This window comes from Camponotus floridanus, unplaced genomic scaffold (assembly GCF_003227725.1).
Source record: "Camponotus floridanus strain SB8 unplaced genomic scaffold, Cflo_v7.5 scaffold1, whole genome shotgun sequence".
In the NCBI taxonomy this organism is placed as follows: domain Eukaryota; kingdom Metazoa; phylum Arthropoda; class Insecta; order Hymenoptera; family Formicidae; genus Camponotus; species Camponotus floridanus.
Window position 1 is genome coordinate 3,090,710 of NW_020229214.1, and position 24,837 is coordinate 3,115,546.

Below are 24,837 nucleotides of genomic sequence, written 5' to 3' on the forward strand. Positions count from 1 at the left end.
AATTATCGTCATCTTAAAAATATCTTAATGTTCTCTTTTAGGTACGTATGTTTATAGATATATCAATATATTTATATTGTATCGATTTATTTTAATAATTTAAATATTAAATGATGCTTGTTTCAATTGTTAATATTGTATTTTTAATCAAAGAAAGAAGTCAAAGTTAGTTTTATTATTCAGTTAATTGGTTTAAATAATATCATGTTTTTTAGTAGGATCTAAACGTTGAATAACTTTATGAAGTTTCTATCATAATATATCATTACTATCACGCATCATTACCTGCATCTTTGATTCCTCTTCTTTTACTTCTTATTGGATTTACATCATTTAAATTATTCTTATATTAAAAAAATTTTTATTTATTTAATATTACTTCTGAGTAAAATTTTAATAATTTAATTCAATGATATTTCTATAAAATTAGCCTAGTAATTTGTAAAAAGTGAAAGAATTTATTGCTTTACATGTAACTTGTCGGAAATAGCAAGAGCGAAACGCACGCAATGGAGATGAAGTAGCATAAAGGTAGGGCCTCATTGTGGGCAGAAGAATGGAATCTCAAGGGTTGAGTCCTGGGGGAAATCAAAAGGCAGTGGGCCTTCGGGATAAACCAGCCAGATCTCAGTGGAGATTCGCCAAAGTAGCTTGTCAATAACTTAAATCTCAATCGTAACTTGGTACTCCCAACTGATTTCCGTTTCTGCGACTCATATCTGCGTCTCGTCGATATTCATAGTTGACGTATCTTCCCACGTTTCGAAGAAGTACGTGCTTTCGGAAATCCATTCATTCCTTGTGCTTCTCTATTTCTTTGCTTTATACTACTATTTACATATATGTCGTACGCTTTAAGTGATAAAAGTTTTATGTTTGTATATTTTAAAATATATCGGCATCGTTTTGACACGATATCAAAATGTCATGTGTATATTCACTATATAATTAAACAATAAATACAATTCATGGTGTTATGTTGAGAATCTTAACTTTATTAATCTTGTTATATTATAATTACTCATATCTTGTACATTGATTTATATTTAAATATTTTGTACACATATATATAACTTATATTTTATATATTTTATATATTTTTATAGATAAATTTCGCCCCTTTTGATTGTTCTCTTTGTGAAATTTTTTGTTAGATTTTTATCGGTTTTTAAGTTGACTGGGAAATGGCTCTAAAAGATTTTCGAGGGTAACTGAGGAGACAAAACATCGCAAGTAAAAACGACGCTCTGTACAATACCAGCACATCCGCAGTGGTTGGCTTCTACCATTCATAACTTCGACACATTCTCTGTCAAAACCGTAGCACAAATTGTCAACCGTTACATCACCAACCATCGAGTACAAAGAGCGTAATGCCAGTAAACACGCTTCTATCCATGCTTCTTTTTGAACGCATTGTTCCGAGAGAGTGGAAGCGCCATCCTAGATCGTTTCTTTCGCCGAAGGTATAACGTTGCTTTGGCTTAAAGTTTAATAAAAACATTAGCAATAAAATAAAACATTATTTTTTTTCTTCATCGCGCCAACTAAATTATTTCATTATAAGAAATGTAGTACATTAATATTTTACAATAATTTTAGTACATTAATATTTTACAATAATATTTAGAATCTTCTATAATTTATTCATTAAAATTGTATTCTATAAAAAATATTTCTTTCATAATTTTTTGATAATATATTATATTCGTGAAATATTTGTCGAAGACGTTAGTTGAGAAAGATACACAAAGTTTTTATGACAATGCTTATTGGAAATGTAATCAATTTGCTAGAATATTCTACGCATTTCATGGATTTGTAGTTAAACTAGAGTATCAGTATCCGATGCTATATCCTCGATTGCTCTTGTTAAGAGATTGGTGCAATTGTCAACCAACGCTGTATTCAGGATTGTCCTTCAACTGATACTATATCACTCGCAAACAAGACAACGATGATATCCATAAACAAGGTAGAGAGCGAAGCCAAGCTAAAGTTACGAGAGACCATATATACTTACTCTTCCCCTTCTTACCATCTGTGTCCGTTACTGTGATGACATCACAGAATGGAATTGGGAAACCATCTATTCGTCATTTGATACCAATGTTTGCTGTGTCGCTATACGAGTTATAGCTGAGAACACATTTGTTGGCACACAGTTAGGTGTAGATATATTCGCACAGAGCAATTCATATTTCTAAGATATCTTGTCTCTACAAGAAACCGTTAAGTACATTAAAACAAACAAACGGATATTTTATTTTATATAATATCATCACATTTTGATAATAATTTTATTAATTAATAATAATTTAAATTATATATATATTTAGATTAGGAACATATATAATACATCAAATCTTGTAGACGTTGTTTGCAATGCGGTTTTATGCATTAATACACCAAGAGAAAATCATGATAATGTATAATGCATTTATTTTACACGATAATTATTAAATCAATAGTCAGACATCAATCAGAGACCATTAATATCGCATTATTATTCAGAGCTATGAGTGAAAGTTAGAAACATCAACGTGACAGCCAATAAGTCTCCGCAAACACAGCGGAGAGAGAATTTACATCTTCCTTAGTACTTGGAGGCTATTTACAGCCGGTACATTACGGTGTAAAGTTCCCGGGCAATCGACGTTTCGATACATTACCAGCAAGAAAGACAAATGTTTCGCCCACGCGTGGGTAATTGATACTATCGGTATCGATTACCATTACCGCCGGAGCTAATTACCTCCGGCATCGTAATCGAATACAATGAGGTAAACAGCGGGCTATTCGCGTTGCAACAGCACAACCGTAATGTCGTTTACACAAAGGCCCCTACATCAGTTCGCGGGCGCGCTACGGTCACATCAGCTAAAATATCTGGCGATGCGCCGATCGACGGAAAATTAAATGTTGCAGATTGAGAAACGAGGCGGATTGTATTAATAACACACCGAATGGGGAATTAGTCATCGCGCACGATCGCACCCGGTATATATAGCGTTTCTGGCGTAGTCACGTGCAAGTATAATTCGAGCTAATGAGCGATGCGGGGACTACTGCATTGTATAGGGAAGGCTTGTGCGGAAGACGGGAGGTAACGGCAGCGGTGGCGAGAGCGGGGGTGCATTCGGTAATGGTATGGGACACGGGTAGGTAGGTAAGTAAAGTAAAGTCGGCGGCTGTATCGCGCTTAAACTTGCGGGTTAATTCCCCTCGTTACATAGCGAAATGCCGGCGCGCTTTCCTTAGCGATCGCGCCGCTCGGTTGCACGCTTAGGACCGCAATGCGGAATAGGTACTACGCTGTGCATAAGAAATTCTTCTTTTGGCCGAACTTTCGCCCCCGGCTTACTTCCGAATTCCTTTCAGCCAGGTTGCTGGCGCGAGGCTTGTAAGAATTTTATTCTTCGCGACGTTAGAAATCTCGCGAGGTCCTAATGGGAAATAAGAAGTCTGGGCAGCACGAAAGGAGATTGTTTCTGCGATTATCACTGTTGCGAAGAACGGCAAGCTCGATAACTTGCTTAATTTAAGTAAATTTCTTCAATCTAATCAAATATAATTTTATGATTAGTTATATAGTATTAGTCTGTCCGTGATATCTAGAAAAAGTTTCAAATGAAGAAGGAAAAAGAGAAAAGCATCTCTCTTGTCGCATCTATACATTTGAACGCAAATGAGCAACTATAAAGAGTAACCATTTTTCAAGAAAGTTTGGCTACCGCGATCGCGTTCTACTTACGTTCGTTGAAGTGCGACACACGCAGAAACGAGTGACACTGGGTGCGGAGAGAGCAAGGGGAGAACGAAAGAGGGGAGAATAGACGAGTGAAAGGAGTTAGTCTGCCACATTAGTTGACATACCGAAGTTCCAGGCATCCAATCTATTACGACCAGTTCGGCATTAGTAATGTGTCGGCGGTAATAGCGAACTCGACGGTTCTTTGGAGAAGTACGCAGGAAGACGGAGGAAAATAGGAATACATGGAAAGCGAATCGAAAAGAGAGAGAGAGTGAGAGAGAAAGATGGATACATCTGTATATATATATATATATATATATATATATATATATATATATATCTGTATGTTAGTGAAGGGATGAAAATATAGAGGGGAGCTTACCTGCAAGGAAATGCTAGAGAGTGACTGTAGCATGGAAGGTAGCGCTAAGGCTTCTCGAAGAGTGTTGGATGGTTAGGGGGATAGACGGTCGGAGAGGATCGCGGGGTAGGCGTGCACGACATCAAAACTTGCTTGAGCGAATCTAAACTAACCGAGTAACTCTCTGCATTACGGGCTGCGATATACGTCCTAGCGGGATGGCGAATTGGAGGGTGTTGATGGCGATGTGGTGGTGTATATGAAATCGAGGCCGCGAGAAGCCGCGAGCGAGAGAAGGAAGCGAGGTCAGGAAGGACCCGTGGAGATGAGCGAACGGAATAGACACGGGGAATGGAAAGGAAGAGAGGAGAAACAGGCTAGGTAGCAAGAGCGGGGGGAAGAAGAAACGGTGGGGAAGGAGGGTGCATGGTAATAGGAGAGCAATAGAGGAGAGAATGAAGTAACTTGGCGTATATATCGTGTAGCATGTATAATTCTGACCACATCCCACCAAACTATGACATATTCGAGCATTAGCTATTCCAGCCGGATCCCAATACCTTCTCTCAACCTCTAGCGGACGACCCCTTGAGCACGGCCCCGCTTCGTCCCCGACCGCAGACTTGTCTCGGCGCGCGCTACTGTCGTTGATTCACTCGCAACCGCCGTCGACGTTCCCCGCGAACGCTAGGTGATAACCGTCAACCGGCGAACTTTAACTGCGCGTGGAGTTCGAATAGGACGCAGGAAGACGGGAGGACGTGAGAGGAAAGATGAAAGCGATAAAAGAGAGAGGAGTATGGTCAAACACATTCCATTTTACGTCAATAAAGTTTATAATTGTGTTTAGAACTTGTGACTTTCGTGATCTATATTACATAGGCAGATCTTTCTAAGTTGATGTACTTATTTTCTGTACTCAATTTACAGAAGAATAAGAGTAAAAAAAATGAAAGACAATCATTATTTCGAGAATGAGTGATAAAAGGAAAAAGGCAACATAATGTAAAGATGACAGTTGAAAGGATTGCGATACATAAATATCAATAGCACTTACCTTCTCGAGAAAAAGTCGCTGATTGAGAGTCGTCAGCGCTGCGGAAGCTGCTACGTGATCCACAAACTCCACAAATGCGTAGGGATCATTTCCAGGCTAAAATAATTCAAATTTTAATTTGAAAATTAATCAATTATAAAAATCAATTATAAAAAAAGTATAAACAACGCATATATATATAGAAAAGATAATTATTATAATTACGTTTTCTTTTATAAATATAATTATATAACTGCTCTCTTTCAAAACTTTATTTTTCGTCTAGATCAATAATTATCTAAACCAAAAATATTGAAATGTATGAAATCAATATACTTGCGCAGTTGTAAGTGAAGGAACACAATAAAAAAGAACTTTTATTAAAAGCATAACGTACTAAAGACATAAACTAAACAGCACGCAATATCTGAAAGATACACAAAGAAAACATCGCTAGATCTCTCGGAATGATGGACAGAGGTAAAATCCTACTGTGATTTAAAGCCACTCATCGTGCCTCACGAACGGGAGAATAAATCCAGGGTCCTGCTTTTTTTTTTTATTTTCTTGGCTTGGATTCCTATTGCCGTACTCGTGACATTAATGCGACAGCTTTATATGGTTACGTTATAAAAGGCCGAAGAATTACGATGACAAGTATTGAAGAAATTATAAGCAGAAAGACGAAAAACGCATCTAATCTAAACGTATGCATTTCTTATTATCACGATCTTCTTATATATCGTTCTATTAAGAACAGCTGATGATATTTGACAAATTAACAAGATATAAAACATAACAAAACTTAATATGTCGTTTCGAGCATACATTAAAAAAACATCGCATATTTTTATATTTGTAAAAATTTTTTACGTTTTATAAATAATATTCTGCATTTCTATTTAAATATTATATATCTTTATAATTATATATCTTTATAAATAGAAATCAGTTTTTATCACTTTGATGATATTAACAAATTTTGCAATTTAAACGAAGAAGATATTACGTCAGATATAAAAGTATTCATATTTTCACTGAACAATTTTTACATTTTGCATTAAAAGAATTGGAATGTAATTTTTTTGCAAGCTACAATGGCTGAGAGACTGAAATTCTATCTTTTTCAATTCTTGCTTTTTTGCCCGCTGTCCAACAAAATCAGCATCGTGCCAGAAACCGACGCCGGCTTAACATCGAAAAATAGGTGATAATGGGAAAACGCAGCTGCACGTAAGTTAATTACAAGCAGGTACTTGCGGAGGTACTAATTACTTATTGTAACTTTTGCGTTAATTGCTTTCAGTAATTGCTCTCGGTAATTGGTTGTCTTCCCACCTCATTTACCTAGGCAACTCTGGTGGTCGCAAGGCGGACAGTAAAATTCCATCATCAAAATCGCCACGTTGAATGTATTTGCTTATACGAAGCGGCTAAATTTCCTATAACTTTTTGTAATGTCTTGAGACCGTTTGATGCCAAAGAAATGTATGATCTCACGATAAATAGCAGTGGATGTCGAGCACGTCGGGACGTCCAATTTCACGAGTTAGATAGACAATTACCGTTAATTTGTTTAATGAGACTAGAGTTTCCAGTTCCTTTACAACAATGATGTCTTTGTTTATATTTCATGATAACGAAAGTCATAAGGAGTGAAAATAGAAATGGAGAAAATAGATCAATTTGAACAACTGTGAAAATGACAATTCTCGTATACATGATTCATTTATGATAACGCTTTCAAATTATAAATGTTTCTTTTAAATACTTACCACTGCTATAAATATAAAGACATATATAGTATATTATATATTATATATTATATTTTAATTGAACTTGGAGCAAACCTTTTTTACTTATAACTTTTAAAAATACTGCATAACAAGCTCTCATCCCCATGCCCATTTTTATATGAAAAGTAGCTAAGAGCTGTTATTATTTACGAGCGCCGTGCATATTATCCGGAAAATATGCGATATTTGGCGCCATTCGTTTGCGGCGTCCATTAATCTGGACAATGAAAATTGGCTTGCATTTCAAAAGGTACTCTCTACCTATATCCCCGTTATTCCTATCTCGGCTTCATTGTCTGTCGGTTGAAATGCTGTTTCAAACTATAGCGTAATATATTTTTTTATTATAACTTGCGGATTACTTGATTTTCGTTTTGTAGTCAATGCAAACGCACGATAAAATGTTTCCTGCTGCGGGCAACATATTGCAATTTAGAACACCATATGTTTACGAAAATGATTAATTAAAACACACACACACACATGTGTGTGTGTGTGTGTGTGTGTGTGTATATATATATATATATATATATATATATATATATATATATGTTTAAACGATAATACTAAAATTAAATTCCTTACAATAATATATTCACAGACTAAATAATATCTATAACAAAGAATTTATATGCTTATTGGAAAAATCTATTATATATATATAATATCAATAATATCAAAATAATATACATAACAAAATTTTATATATAATATCATATTTATGTATATAAAATGCAGGACATGTAGTAATTTTAAATTTGAAATACAGTTTTAAATGTTAATGCTTTGTCACAGCAAAATTTTATAAATTTTCCTAAATTAACTTAATTATGATATTAATTATTATGATTTTAATAATTTGTGCATGTATTTACTAGAATGTTGTATGTATATACATACACACACACATATATATATATATATATATATATACATATATATAAGAAGTATATATACATTATTAAATACTTCAATATTAGACTATAAATTCTAGAATTGATGTGTTACGTTTACGCAAGTATTAATTACCTCCTGTTTCTTTTAATGATACTTTATTAATGATTTTTTATTTTTTTATATAATATTATAATTATTACTTATAATTTGATTCTGTAGTAATAGTAAAATGGAGAAACTATTTCATTATTTTTTAATTAAAAAGGACATAGTACACATATAAAAGTGATAATTTTTTTCTTCCTTTTTTGCGGTTAATTTATGTTCGAAATAAAGTCCATTCGTTTCGCGTTCAAATACCAAAAAATTGCAAAAAACTCTGTAAATAGAGACCGGTGTAAATCAGCCTACTCGAATGGGAGCGAGCTATTATTCGTTTTGCTGTTGCAAGCAATCGACCGCTCCGGCAGCAGTAGATACGACCGGACTCCTAACGGCCAGCAATATCGACAGATATTGACAGAGCGGTGTAAGGTGTGATCCGGCAATCCGTGTTTCGGTGATGGTGCGCATTAGCTTCACTATTTGTATTTGGATAGAGAGAAGCGTGGGCCATTGTAATTAGGTACGACATATCGCGCTCTGGGGACCTAAGCTTTGCCTCTCTATACCTATACACATTCATTTCCTCAATTATTCAGTCTGTTTTGTACTAAATTTCATTCTTTACTTTTACAAGCCAATAATCGTTAGTGTCTTTTTCACTATAAATAATGTATTGAGAAAAGCTCATTGTACATTATTTTATTTGGCGAAGCATCTACGATTTATATACGTACGTGTGTATTTAAATCACTTGAAATTTTAATTTTAATTTTTTTTTCTTGTTTTAAATTAAATTTTAAATTCTCTCTATCTGTTTTCTCGAAATGACTTCACCGCAATAATTGCATAGAATTATAAATGTTTTAAATATTAAGAGAATCTGAATATTTGTTAGTTTCGAGATTTAAAGCAACAACACTTCTTTAAATCTTGTGATTAAAAAAAATTATATACAATGCTCGTCAATAAATAAATTTTATAATATGAGAGGAAGCCTACATACACCTGTTATACATACACCTGTTATACAATGGTGATGAACTATACGATCTCGATTCAGATATGCACATTCATATGAGATTCATGCTAGTATCGACGATGATGGTGTGGCGACGCGTGGAAGCATGGTGTGGCTAGTATGGCGTTGTCTGAACGGTAGCAGAGAGTGCTCGGGGACCGTCGAGCTAAATCACTCCCTAATGGATCGAGCCGCTAATCTCTGATAGACTGCACGCTACCGGGGTTCCTCTCCTCATTCCTGTATCCTCCCTCTCGTATTCCACCCCCCGCCATGCCCTTGTGTTACATTATCCCGCTTTGTATAGTGAACTATGCGTCGATACAGCGAAATCAAACTCGCAGGCGAGTTAAAAAACGAAATAAAGAATGATGGAGAAATATTATACATAATATTTATGAGATGCTTTATTAAACTTTGAAAAGTATAATTTTTTTATTCAATAATAATTCATTCTATTTTAATTTATTTTTCTATTAAAATATTCCAATGCTTAATCTAATTATTAATATTTTATTACAATTTATTTAGGATATGAATATACATATACTATTTCTGTGTTACCAGTAGTAATAATTAATTCCCATAATTTATTAAATTATTATATTGTAATTATACTTTTCGTAATTTATGTGAAATGTATTTTCTATAAAAAAAAATTTTAAAAATTTAAATTCTTATAATTGTAAAGTCTTAAAAAATGAATATGCGGAAAATGAATAAAATAAAAAGAACGTTGGCAGCTATCGCATTAAAAACTAAATGTCGGAGTATTCGGAGTTTTGTGGAGCATAAGCCGCAAGCTTAAAAAGCTAGCTCAGAGTGCACGAAAATTTCGAAATAAAATATCTCTACGCCAACTACGTCATGCGACGTAACATTCCATAGAGACTCCTAGACAGAAAAAGAAACTTTTGCGCGTTTGGGTTGCTACTGCAATTTTTTTTGTCTCCTCCCTTCCGTAGATATGATTACACGCACATCTCGAAGTATGGCGAGTTTCATAGAAAACGTAACGCACTCAAAGGAGTTGGCGTGTCGATGGACAGTAAATCCTCCCTCTATGTGCAAGACCTGCATAAAATTTTGCAAACAATCAATTAGCCCGGAGGAAGCTTCGATAATCCGTCCGGTCAATTTGGACGACGTTTGAATTTGAAACTTCCTCTCACGGAAGCGATCAGGAAGCTACTATACAAGGGATAATAGAGGGTAATCCCTTTTCTTTATCATATTTCCGATTGTACAAATTATATATACTCGTTGAATATTAATAACTACCAAATTGTTATGTATGTGTTATATGACATTTTGTGGATTAAACACAATGTAAAATTATTTAATGAAAAAACATAATTAGAATATGATGTTAAATAAATTAAACCACAGATACATGTTAAATTAATAATAAAACAATTAAATTAAAACATTATATTCTTTACATGTTTTCACATAAAATAAAAAATATATTTAAGATTTAAGCAAAAAAAATTTCAACAATTTATCTTTTAATATATAAACTTTGACATCTTTAAATCTCATCTGAGAAACTATATTAACCTCTAAATTTTCATAATATACTGTGTTCAGAATAAATTTTCTCATTTTGACATTTAATGAGATTTTGTATCCGAAAAAAATATTTAAGTAATCGTTTTATTTTTTAACTGATGAAAATCACGAATTACTGTGATACTGTGATGCACATAGATCGAATGCAAGATAAAATTTTATTCGATAATACGATTTGCCTCAGTTCCGTGCACACGCGTACGTTTCGTTGGATGCGAGACGAGTGAAATCGCAGCAGTAAGATGATCCAGCAAGGGTGGACGGACCGAGATCTGGCCAGGCGATCTTTACTACTGGAAATCCATTATTTTTCCCATTAGATCGTCCGTCCCGATCTTCCGGGGCAGGCATTTTCGTTTAGCAGTTTTTCTTTCGATTCACGTCGTTTATGACTAACCCAACCTCCGGGGATCAGCGCTATCCACCATTCCGTGCCGTATACTACGTATTACCTATCTCACACCTTCAAAAGCACCGGCCTGCATTTGCTTCAAGCTAGAGAATCTCGTCGATCTCATTCCTACTTCCATCTTCGCTTCTACCTTCGTTTTTATAGCCGACGTTTGCAGTAGAACGTAAGCAAAACAGTCCACCTATCCTCCCTCACGACTTTTTTCTCGTGTCGAGAGTTTAAAGCAGATCGCTTTGTTTGGCGTAAAGCACCACTCGGAGACCTTTGCATTTCCATGCTAAACGGGCATCTAAAGATACGAAATGCGGGAAATACGAAGTGACAAAGGTGACATTTTTAACGATTGAATACAATCAAGATACATAGAAGACACATAATCAGGAGAAACATAATCAACTAAATAATTCGTAATAATTAAAAATTTGTTAAGAATATAAAATATAACAATTCCTTTTTCATCACAGATATTTTAATAAATTAAAAATGAACATAATTGACATTTTTAATATAAATTTTGAATGCATAATATGGAATGATGCTCTCATAATTATTATCGATAATATCATTTTTATCAATTTTGATAAAAATAAATGAGTAACTAATCCCTTGTCGAAGTGATTAAATAGATTTTCCATTAAGAGAATTTGTTTTTGTTCGTGTTTTTTTTTTTATGTTCACAGAAGATAATCGCGTTATCAAAAAGATCATAATAACTGCTGATAATCATCATCGCAATGGCTCATCATCTTAAAATACAAAAATATATATAGAAAAGCCATAAACATTTCAGATAACTATCACTAATACATAGAAATGCCTTATACGTTTCGAATTGCGTTGCGCGATATCACATCGTAATTTAGACAAGAGGAATATCACGCTCGTAAAGATTCGCTTTTCGATATGACTGTACCATCACATTTCCTTAATGTCTTTACAAATGAATTGGCAGTTATAAAATATTCATATCTCTAATTATTTAGATATTACGAAACACATTATAGATAATAATGCGTCTGCATATTAAAGTCATGTATGCATATTAAAACTATATATATGTACTATACATACACACAGTTATACACACACACACGCACATACACATATAGATACACATATAATCACATATTTCAAATATAAATTTTATAAATTTTATATAATTTAATATGTGTTATGAAATAATAATTATTGATAATAATGTACAATTATAATAATAAACATTTAAGATTAACATTTTTCTTTGCAAATTTATATAACATGCTTATATATATGCTTACAAAACACAAGCAGAAATTATTTTAATCGAATAAAATTTTTTTCTTTATCTTAAAAATTATATGAATTATTTTATACATAGACTTTGTGTCACACATGTGAGTCTTTGAAAAATTTATTCTGTAATATTATGAATATGCACCAAAAAATATATCATGTAAATATAATAATACATTGTGTAATAAGAATATTAAAATTTTTATATTATTTTTTGTACATGTTTTTAACTGCATCAGTAGTGCAAATCTTGCATAGGACACTCTGGTTGGCGACGACACGATACACAACATACAGGTATAAAATATTATGAAAATACGTAATATCTGATGATGATTAAGCCGCAGATACGAGGCCGGTGCTGTCGTCCACCCATCACCTACCTACCGGGAAACAGGCTTTTATGGGGTTTTTATAACGTCATGTTACTGCGTATATACATAGATGATACGAGCTCATGCATAATATTTGGCCCATTGACTATAGTCCCAGACTGAAGAGCAAAAAGGCGTAATGAAAAATGGGGGTGCTGCGGTTTGAAATGTTAGCATTATGAACTGTATCTAAAATGGGTCTCTCGCTAGAGCGCCTGTCATTCACCTCGTTTTAGGTATGTCGTTTAGGTGTGTAAATATGTATGCCAGCACGACGAGATAAAACGTACGTGACTTTTACTTGGAAAATGCACATATATCCCTTTTGAGGCTAAATTTGTTTTTAAATTCGTCCGAATAATTCTGATAGCAAGCCCTTCATTAGCATACAAGAATTGCTGAATTTATAAAATTATCATATATATTATCTTTCTTGATACTTCCTTTTAAAAGTAGAATCCGATAAAATAATGCAATATATAAAAAATAATATGATTGACATAGATTCATTATCAGTAGAATTTATAATATCCCGAAGTAAATTGCGCGCGCGCATATAACAGCTAGGTAATCAATACTAAAATGTGAAATCGTGCATTCAGTATCAATTATTATAATACCAGATCCGACTATAATAATAAATCACCGGCGGAATGTAAAAGCATGCTGTTTTAGGAAAGATAATTACTGTCATAACCGGTATCTTTATCTGATGGTATTGATCGCATCGTGCATTCTATGTGGTTCAGCAAGATGTGCTACGTTGCTCCACAACGTGCGCCAATTAAATTTCAAAGTAATGGCTCGCAACAAGCTATCCATACGGTTTTCGGTACACGTTGGATGTAGCGCAAGACAATACACGCGACACGATACGTTATATGCCAATTAGAGGCCGGGGTAATTGCCTGCAAGTGGCTGTATGCTTTTTATGCACAGAATTAGACACGTGCGATTGCTTCATGTCGTAACGATACGAAGATATGAAATGCATAACCGAGAATCACCGCAAGAGACGGGCGTTCTTAGCCACGACATATCACGATACTTGAAAGAAAGGAACACATATAATTGCTGTGGCTATAAATAAAAATGATATAAATAATTTAATTTAAAAAATTCACAATTTATTTCAATCAAAAAGTCATTGTGAAGCTATGTGCTTTTTCTCGATAATTTACATAAATTTAATAATTCCGAAACATATATACACTATAATAAATGCGTGAATTTAATAAAATAATATATCTTTTACTTATATTCTAATTAAAATTTATAACATTTTATAGGTATCTTATTTCTTTTTTAAGAATCAATTTAAACTTCTAAATAATGGCTATGTATACAATAAAGTTTCGTAAATAATGCGGCAATATATAATATTGTGAAAAAAATTATCTATATTTTTTATTATTTAAAATAATTGTTTAAAATACTCAATTCTAATACAGAATGGAATAAAAAGCTTAACTTTACATACGCACACATTCGTATGCAAGTTCGTATATTTCGATCAAAATAAGAATACTATAAAGAATCGAATCGTCGGTGCTTCACGATCGTCAGTACCGATAAAAGTATCGGCGTTTTTTTCCCTACTCTTCCATCACCCATCCCTTTGCTATCGTCGATCCACGCAACATCTTCCCATCGCTCGGGAAGGTTCTGTAACAACCCGGCAAGCACGCCCATCCTCTGGCGAGTCTCGAAATCTAAATGATTCGGTTATTTCTGGAAGCTTGCTCGAGGCGCTTCTCTTCCATCGACCTCATTGCAAAGTGATTTTCCTCGTACCTGTAATCCTGAATTCGATCGATCGTGCTCCTCGTGTCGAGATAAGCAGTGCCGAACGCAGAGATAGAATAGTTACAAAGAGAGCAACAAAATGTTTCGGTTGCGTTCGTAAAACAACAAGAGTATAGATTAACGCTGTGAATCCATCAATCCTTGCAAGTTCTAATAGCTTGATTTTTTATTTTAATGTATTAGTAGTTGGAAGTGCGAGAGAAGAATGACATAGTAATGTTATAATGTATAAAAATGCATTTAGAGATATAAAGAAGATTATGTACAGAAATTGTAGTAAAAAAAGAAGAGTATAAAATTATACATACATATATTGTAGCAAATAAATTTATAAAAAAATTTACATAAAATAAAAATATTTATTGATACAAGTACATTTGATTTTAAACAATTATCCGTAATTAATGAATATAAAATAATAATGTCTAAAATATATTTTTTATTAATAATGAATCTTGATTTTCTACCATAATCCTTTGCTGGAAATGGACTAATACTGGCCTTATGTGTTCCTGACAAACATATATAAATCACGTAAGCAACTCTATCCTATATAAATTATATTTCCAAGCGCGCAGCTGTCACAGGCAGGACCAGACCGATTATAAGAGAAATTCGAAGTGTGAGAGGAATAAATATCAAGAGACATACTCTCTAAGGATATTTATATAATTAATCTTTTTACCCACTCACTTTCTATATGTAATCTACGCAAATATCAAAATATAGCCTTAAATAAGAATATTATTTCATAAAAAATAGTATAATAATTTTTATACACTATTATTGTGGTCAGACTATCCATCTATTGCCTATTGACGAAAATAGATAGCAAGCGCGGATTTAGAGATTCTAAATATATATATATATATATATATTTCTGTGTGTATGTGTATGTGTGTTGTGTGTCTATATCTATACATGCATTTTTTAGGCAGAGTCCAGCCAAATGTCTAGAATTGCCTCGCCTCTTTCGTGTTAGTGTCCGGTGCGATTCATTACCTCTCTATTCATCGACAGCAACGTTCTGCCGGTTCTCGAAAACCAACCTATGTCTCCTATTCCTCGCTGCCTTTCGCCTCTCTTTGTCCTTTAACATCAACCCTATATCATGTCCTTCAACATCACTTCTACCGTCCGTATCGTCCATTCAATTGCAGAGATCCATTGACCGACAGCAATATCCTTGAAATTTTGCATTTTTAACAACTACTTAATATTGAAAATCAACGATTGCAAAAGTAACCGCCTCTTTCCTCTTAAAAGATGAAGGTACATCTAGTAATGATTGCATAAAATATTTAGTGACGATTGAGTAACCTCTTATGGTATATTTTTTTCTTTTTCTAAAATTCATCATCTTTTAATTATTCCCTCGGGACTATCGAAATTTATTACCGGCAATATCAAATCGCATCATCCTGCGTTTACATCGAGCGCTTACGGCGGAATAAAAGTATTAAAACCTTCCATCCAGTGAAAGAACGACGTCTTTAGTGAAAAACTCAAATAATAAGCAGTTGTAAGCAGAAGGATGTTTTATACCTCTTCCCCCAACATCCCAATGTGAATCCGTCGAGATAGTACAATGAACAAATATTAAAAACTATAAATTCATTCATTTCTCTTTACGAACGAACAAATCTCTTTCTCTTTCTCTCCCTTCCCTCCTTTCTGTCTCTTTCTCTCTTTTTCTATTCACCTCTTCGCTGCTTTTAATGAAATTCACACCAGCGCGCAGCGGCTTGGCTACCAGTCCCGTAGCTTCTAACAACAATCCGCCCTTACTTACTTCCAAAAGCCTTTTCACGCAAATGAAAGTTTTTCGTCTCGAAATTACCTCGAATTATTCAGCATTTAACCGCGCTCCCTCATTTATGCATTTATTCAGTGTTCTGATATGATTTACTCCGCAATGTATTTTGATATGCGTCCCTTATTCTCGAGCGTGTACATTCGCGCTTTTATCATACAAATACACGGTTATACGATAAACGTTGCCATATTATCTCTATGTTTCTAATTATTGGCGAAATAAATGTTACATTTGTATAATTTATACAAAATTACTATTTAACAACGTCAAGGTAATTATTTACATTTAATACGATTTCATTATATTAATTTATTATATTGTTATTATTCAAAACTTTTAAATGCCATTAATGTTATTATAAGTTTTGGATTCTCTAAAACTTATATGCGGGATTCAATTCCTTAAAATGTTCATTGCATTGAGAAAATAATATCGCGGTCGCTCTCTGCCATTTTAGTCGATCGAATACGTCCGTGCCACGTGACGAGATTTATGCGTCTATTATTTATCGTCTTCCTTTCGATGAAAATAGAAAATATGCTTAAAGAGAGAAAAAAACGAGAAATCGGTGGCGCGCATCCGCATGCAATACACCTACTTGCGATAGATATACTTAAAATCTCATTTATATTGCTTTTGCTATCTAATAGTACATAAATTCACCTATTGGAAACGGATCTTATGTGTTATATAAATGCAGCTAGTTTATCGAAATCAGTAGTTGTATTGCATGAATGCGTATAAAAACTTAAAGAATAACGAAATCGATAAATAAAAAAATTCGGTTTCTAAATTTAACTTAAAAAATGTTTATTTCATTCATGTCATCAATTATCATATGTAAATCTATATAAAATAAAATTTAATTGTATAAAACAAAATATAATTATATAAAACAAAGTGTTTGTTGAAAGCAAAGAAGCCAATTTCTTAATACAAACAACAGAGGAAAAATTTACAATAAAAAATAAAATATAAAGCATAGAAATAAAGAAAGAAAACCGATTTAACGTGCGTGTACAGTAAGGAGCTGGTCTGAGATAGTTTAAAACAAGGTTGGCTGGTCTGGGTTCAGGTGCTGTTGCAACTAATATCGTAAATCCAGATCGAATTGGAGGGAGAACAAAGCTCCGTCGCCTTTTCCTTTATAGCCCTCGCACAGCTAGTTCACCTTTTGCATCTGCGCAATATCTCCATAAAGTAAAGAAATAGGATTATGATCGCGAATTTCACGCGGATGGCAAAAGTGGAAACAGCTTTTGAATGCTAAAGTGCTAACTTAATTCTTGAATATCGGAGGGAAACATCAAATATTTGATATTAATCTCATTTACAATATTGATATAAAGATACTTTCATAATCGAGTGTGTTACTCGTATCTAACGATTATGCGATTATAATGGAAAAAAAGTTAATTGAATAATATAAAAAATTACTGTAACATTATCGTCAGAAATTAATAATGCAAAATAATACAAATTCCAATAATACATTATAATTTAAATAAATATTTTATTTTTATTTATGAGTCATTATGTACTTTTAGTTAATTTTGCATATATTATTTACAATAATTTTGATTGAGAATAATTTAATCGCTTATTTTACTTTTATAAATAAAATATACATACTATAGACACGATTGCCTTGGAAGAACATAAATTTCTAATATCATTCCTGCCGATCAATTAATGTGTGAGTTTCAATATGATTGTTATCAGCATCGTACATAAATCGGAATATCACACGACGTACTGATGATATCCGATCGAATTTTAATCGAAGTCCCTGCAGGATAGTTGACGCGCATGTGATGCTCTCGAAAATCCCGAGTATATTCCGATATGCCAAAAATCAATCTCACAGATGACATCATCGCTTTTTGTCTAATAGTGCTAATTAATATTTAACAAATAATTATAAAATAGATGAGAAAAATACACAATATAATAATTTATTCATTTTTATCTATAATCTATAATTTAATATAGTTTACTTTAAATTAAATATGTAATATATTAGATGACGATAGTAAAATATGTATAATATTCAAATATATAATATTTAGTATGTGTAATATTCAAATATATAATACTCAATATGTATAATATCTAAATATGTAATGTAACATTTATGTGAAATAATTTTAGATAAATCTGTCTTTAGATATTCCCAATGGTTCCCAATGTTTGACAGTAACATTTTGCATGTGATGACATTATGTAACATAATGCGTAAAACTTGTCTTGATACATTAAGATAATAGATTAAGATCTGGATTTCGTCGAAATTTAAGTGCTGATAAAATTATTTGATACTATTTCAAAATACATCGTTGTAATAAATCGGTGATCCAAAATACATCGGTGATTCATAAATCGACACATTAAAATCAGCTTATTTTTTAAATAATTAAATTTGCACATAATTTATATATAAATGCAGTGCTCTTATAAATTTTTAAATTAAAAATTTTTAAATTAAGGGTAATGATTTTTCTAAAATATGTATTTTGAGCTGACCAATGCTGTTACGAGTTTACGTCGTGATCTTCGGACCGAGAAAATTGTTTTCGGTCAAACGAAACATTTATAAGCCATAAAAAGCCTGCCGTTGCATTCGGGTCGAACGATCTATTAAATTTTTATGAGCTTTTTGTCGGAAACCTCACAGCGCGCGTTCGAGCAGCACACTGAGAACCACCGTTAGCTCTAAACTTTCAGCCGTGCTTGCATATAAGGGATGTCATATAAAAATTTGATACACGTTGAAGTCGTATAAAGTTAATCCCTATCTGATTGAAATAAAAGAGTCATTTTACAATTTCTCAATATCATTTTCCACAGCGATGAAATATTCCAATAGTGCGACAGCGACCGGATATAAGGTATCAAACTATCAAATTAAAAAGATATACAGTTTCAACGATATTATTCAAAGTCTCATCATGTAAAGCTGGATTTGTGCATAGTCTATAATTATAAATTTATAGCATCACAATCCGATAAAATTTATCAATTAAAGATCCAGAAAGTAATTTTATTATCCTTATCATAATAATTAGCAATAGCAATTAATAAATTATAAAATTTTTTATAATTATAGAACAAAATATTTTTTAAAAGAAATAAGTGATATTTTCGTATATATATATATATATATCCATACATATAAAATCATATAAAGCCTGATGAAATTAATTTTTATGCTGCATGTTTTGATATATTTATTAATAATATATAATAATATATAATAATGCATAAATCATATCTGTTGTCTGATAGCGACGTGGAATAAAATCATAAAAAAATGAAGATATTTTAATTTTTACGAAATTAAATAATGCCTAATTATTATAATCCAATCTATATTCTCTATATACTCCTCACAAAATAATATGATTTGCAATCTTATCTGTCACATGATTGCATTTGCACATAACTCTTGTAGTCAGCGAGAAATTTATATTCGCGGAAGAATGATTTTTGCGCATCAGCTCTTCAAATCAAATTCAACAGTTCACTTGCAATGTAAGCAAAAATGTGCTACTGTGCTCTGTAAAACTGCATCTATTTCGAAAATGTTACTTGTGTGTTAGAGAAACGTGAAAGTAAAGACACAAAAGGTAAAACGAAAAGCGAAGAGGAGTAAGGGGAGAGAGAGTGAATGCATCCAACTCTGCTTGTAATGAACTTGTGAATATTTAGTGAGGTAATTGCCTTTCGTGGCGAGTCTCGCCTGCGTCTACCACTATAAGGGGTGTCCGCCAAATCCGAGAGCAAAACCAATATCAGTCGACCACCTGTGCTCTTAGCTCGCACTTCGTCATATATACGTTACGTGCACATCAGCTTCACGTATATCGATAATTTGATTTCCTCGGGGACATCGCAGGCCGATTGCCAGCCGTTCGGCCGACTCTACTCTATATTTTTCTATTTTGTAATATGGCAAACAAAAAAATTATTTTACTTCTCATAAGGCTTTAATGACATTGAAGAAAAGTATGCCACCGAATTCTCATAATCTTGAATGTATATGCTCGCTTTGAAAGCTCTAAGTAAGAATATTCGAGAGATATTTTTTTGATGTCTCGATACATTGCAAACTTTCACAATCGAATCGAAAAAAAATACTAATGAAGATATGTGCTACTATCAAGATAAATAAAAGAGAAAATAGAAGATTTATATTAATTTTTTAACTACTTAACCATAATTTTTATTTAATTATTTTTAATACTTAATAACACAAGCAGAAAGAGAGAGAGAAAATACGTAATTAAAAAAGGAATTAAAACAATTTGACGTCAGGTATTAAAAGCGATAATACTATTCAATAAAGAATACTAGTAACTCATATAACAAATGCATATAACAAGTTCAAGGAAACACGCAACAAAATTGTAATCTGCTGACGGGCAAAGCCTAAGCTTACTGCATGTCTCGTGCAAGAAAAGCCTTCGTGTTCTTTGCACGCCATCTGAACGTTTTATAATCACTATACTTCTCTTCTTTTTTCGTTATCTTTCCTCACTTTTATATTCTCTATCTTCCTTAGTTAAAAAAAATGTCTGGCTATTAATTTACCCTCACCTCCTGCCGCGCATAACATCTTGACAGAACGTACCACCTGGTAAAACAAGCTGCATAAATTAAACGTTGGATTATGTATTCCGAATTTCCTTTATTTTCCGAATAACGGAGAAGAATAGCGCAAATGAGTAAAGATTAGATCCAGCTCGTGTTAAAATATAAACTTATAATTATGAACAATATTCATATTTTCTACGAAGAATAAATGTGCCCTTTTTATAAGGATGTATCGTTATCACAATGTCTTTTCTCGCTAATTACTAAGACATAATAAATAAAATACGAAAGAACAATGAATAATGGAAACTGTTTTAACACACGATAATATTATTTTATCTTTGAATGTCGAATGTAGAACTACACTTATACATTTAGGCAAATCAGAAATAGTTTCCAGACGTCTGTATGCATCGAGATGATTAAAGAATAGCGTGTCTCGGCAATTATAGATTCCCTCTCGCTTCAGTGAGACACGAAACGTACCCGGATCGATCATCGGTACATACCTATCTCGCGGAACCTCTTATGACAACGATGGCAACCAATCGATTTCCAATTTGATACAGAATAGAATCCATTAATAGCGCTCTTGTCGACGACGCTTCCCACCGACCAGGATACATTTCGGCGAGTGTCAAAGTGAGAAACGGCAGAAGTAAAGCGAGAAGTAACGGAGGAAAAAGGTATTGCCGGAGAGAGCGCGGCATGACTGCAAGAAGGAGAAACGAGGGATGAAAGGGAACATACGAGATGCGCGTAAGCGAGCCGGCTGGCAGCCGGTAGCTGACTCGTACCGATAAGAAGTCTCGATCCGTTCACTTCCGCAGTTCTCTCTGTCCGCCGCCTCGTTCGTTCCTTTCCTTTCACGTGCCTCTTTCTCTCGTACTCTTTTTTTTGCTAGGAGAATACGACATTAACTGACGGACGGAGAGCGACGTCAACGCGACGCCGCGATCTAGCGACGGCGATGATGGCGTAGACGAGGAAGGCGACAAAACTCCATTGGAGCTCAAAACGAAATAGGGAATTTAAGTGTCACCGTTCTGTGATGAGGTCTTTCCTCACGAATACTATCCTTCTTTGTGCTTCCTTTTTTCTTATCCCTTCTCTCACTCTCGTTCTTCTCGGTTTTCATTTTTCTGTTCTACATACGATGACAATATCCTAAGTATATTCAATAAGATATTGATGTTTAATCGATATTCTACCGATATATAAATTTGTGTAAAAAGAGCTTGTAAATATGTTAATATGCAAAAAATGTATAAATCTTATTGCTTCATGAAATTGCCATGAAACAAAAATATAAATATACTTTACGCTCTAAGAATATGCGTAAAAGAATGCATTATGCACATCTATAAACGAGATATATGCATATATAATTCGCGTATATATATATATATATATATATATATATATATATATTTGTAAAGAGAAATATTTAAAAACTTTTAATTTGATTTAAAATACTTAGTCTAAATGCGCAAGAGATTTTTTTTACATACACCAATTCCGGAAAAATGCAAACAATTAAGTAATAAATTTCACGCGGCCTACCCATTCTCATCCATATGCATGCAATTACTATTCCAAGTTTATTCGCTACCGATCGTTACATCTCTCGTAAAACGCACTTGCACACCAGTGCCACTTTGACAATACAACTGCCCGTTAAACTATTGCTGTTAAATTGTGCCAAGTGTTCGCACGACGGGAAGATCTCCGCCATCACTTGATATGAGATATATATTTTCGTGCCAAATTTGCCCTCCGTTTTGAAATGCGCCAAAATAGTTTCTCTGTTTGCTCGTAAAGGCAAATTAACGTTTGCAAATTTATGCATATTTAAAGTACTTCTCAAAGTATAAATGTAAAAAATATGAGAAAGATAAAGGAAAAAATAGAAATATATATTTCTTTATCAAACAATATCAATATCGTGTCATTTATTGATACAAATTAATTAAATTAAAATAAAAATATAAGATAAAGCTTTAAATAAAGCGCATAAATTTATTCATTCAGAAAGAAAAAATATATATATCATGTAAAACAATTATGTAATCGCGTTATTTATATGGTTCATTAGCCGTGCATCCAGCTTTCCATGAAAAATCGCAAACTTTTTCTATGGGATTGAAGTGCATATCACCAGGACACTCCATCAAGATCGTTCGCCCGTAATCACAGACGAAGTAATGTTTGCAGTTGGTAGGGTCAGGGATGAGAATAGCATTCTCTCCTTCTCTTGGTGGTCTATTTGGGCATTCAATCTCTTGGGCCTGAGTATAAAACATAGACACCAAGCACATCACAAGTGCAATGGAAAGTACGGCTGAAATATATTAAACAGAGACATAATAATTTTAGGAGGATAATGATAAGATGATAATCATTTCGAAAAAAAGTAATTGTTATAAATAAATAATTAGATTTATAGTTATCATTAAATGTTTCAAAAAGTATAAGTTACATAGAATTTGTCGGAATGTTTGATATTAAAGATAAATTATAGACATTAGATTATAAATATTGATATTAAAGCATTACATACTTATATTAAATTATATAAGAAAAATAATTATATTTTGTAACAGTAGCAAGAATTTTTCTACAATTATATTTGGATTCGGAATTTTTCAGTGAAATTTGTTAAAACAATCTCAATTTGATATAACAAGTTTAGAACGATAGAAAATATATTAAATTTGATTTCAATAATTGTAAAAAATCATGCTCATCGTAATATATTCATTATTACGACAGATTTTATAATAATAAGCAATTCTATTTATTAAAAAAAAATCAAATAAGACAATAAACTTTTATGAGGCTTACCTTTCATCTTGTTAGGTATTTAAAAAAAGTTTCTTTCCAAAAATTTCACTTTCTTTGTGCGAATCACACATGAAATTGCGCACTCGTCCATCTAAGGTCTCCTTATATATCCGATCGATGGATCTTTTTTATCAGTCTATTTAAATCGTTATGTATCAATCCAATCGTCTTCTGATATTCGTACTCTTATCAGTTATGTGTAATAATATCGCGATAAAACTGCGACTCGTAGAATTTTTCACGTAATAATCATGAACGAAGACAGCTTTGTCGATATTCATTGCACTCTCTTCCTCTCCTCTTCTGTTATAGATCATACTTAGTGTAGATGTTCAGAAGACATGGATCATAGTAAAGCGAGTAAATATAAAAAGAAGGAATTTATGAAAAGTGAAACGAAATATGAACGAAATGTAAGATGAGCGCGAGTAAGCTAGAGAGAATGAGAGGAAGTGAGAGAGGAGAAGGATGCTGGCTGACACTCGGACAATGCCGGCGTGGTGCTGTCGCGTTCGGTTCCTGGTTATGGCGGGTGCACAATGCCTATTGTCGAGCAACCTACCATACAAACGTGTGTGCTGACGCTTTCACACAACGGCTAGCTCTACCTCCACCTCTGTCTCGTTCGCTTCGGTCTCTCTTCATCTCTATACTTTCTGTCGAAGACGAGTAAAGAATCTTTCTTTTTCTGGTAACGCCGCCGTTTCTCATAAGCTCGCAGCTTTCGGCAAGACCAATAAGATATCCTATGTGAAGAACAATATTGATTTTTTTCAAATAACACTCTAGGAATAGCGCAAAATGAGTTTAAGAGATAAGGTAGCAAGGTGCGAAGATAGGAAAATTGTATTTAATCGCCATCGTCTCGAGGATCTCTAGAACATCGTCAAAAAGTTACGTAAAAGGATGATGGATATTTTAGTCTTACTGATTCCATTATAATAATATAAATATTATATATTAGGATATAAATATATAAAAAAGACATTTTTTATTAGTCAAAAAATGAATTATAATTAATGATAAATAAATTTGTATCCTATAATATATTCAATACAAATAAGAATGAATTTTAAAATAAAACTTTCTTTACAAAATATTTTACAATTTTAAAAACATTTTTTTATTAAAAATTATTTTTTCACAGAAAGATATTTTTCTCAGAGTGTATTTAGACTAAA

At 33.0% G+C, this 24,837-nt stretch overlaps 1 protein-coding gene across 1 annotated transcript; it reads right to left on the reverse strand.

The window, feature by feature from the left end:
• Positions 1 to 22,754: 22,754 nt before the first annotated feature.
• Positions 22,755 to 23,767, reverse strand: LOC105251664 (peritrophin-1). Its single transcript, XM_011258616.3, has 2 exons — positions 23,657 to 23,767; positions 22,755 to 23,153 (listed from the first exon to the last, which is right to left on the reverse strand). Exons 1-2 carry the CDS (start codon positions 23,661 to 23,663, stop codon positions 22,888 to 22,890), a joined length of 273 nt encoding a protein of 90 aa, XP_011256918.1. The 5' UTR covers positions 23,664 to 23,767; the 3' UTR covers positions 22,755 to 22,887.
• Positions 23,768 to 24,837: the final 1,070 nt, after the last annotated feature.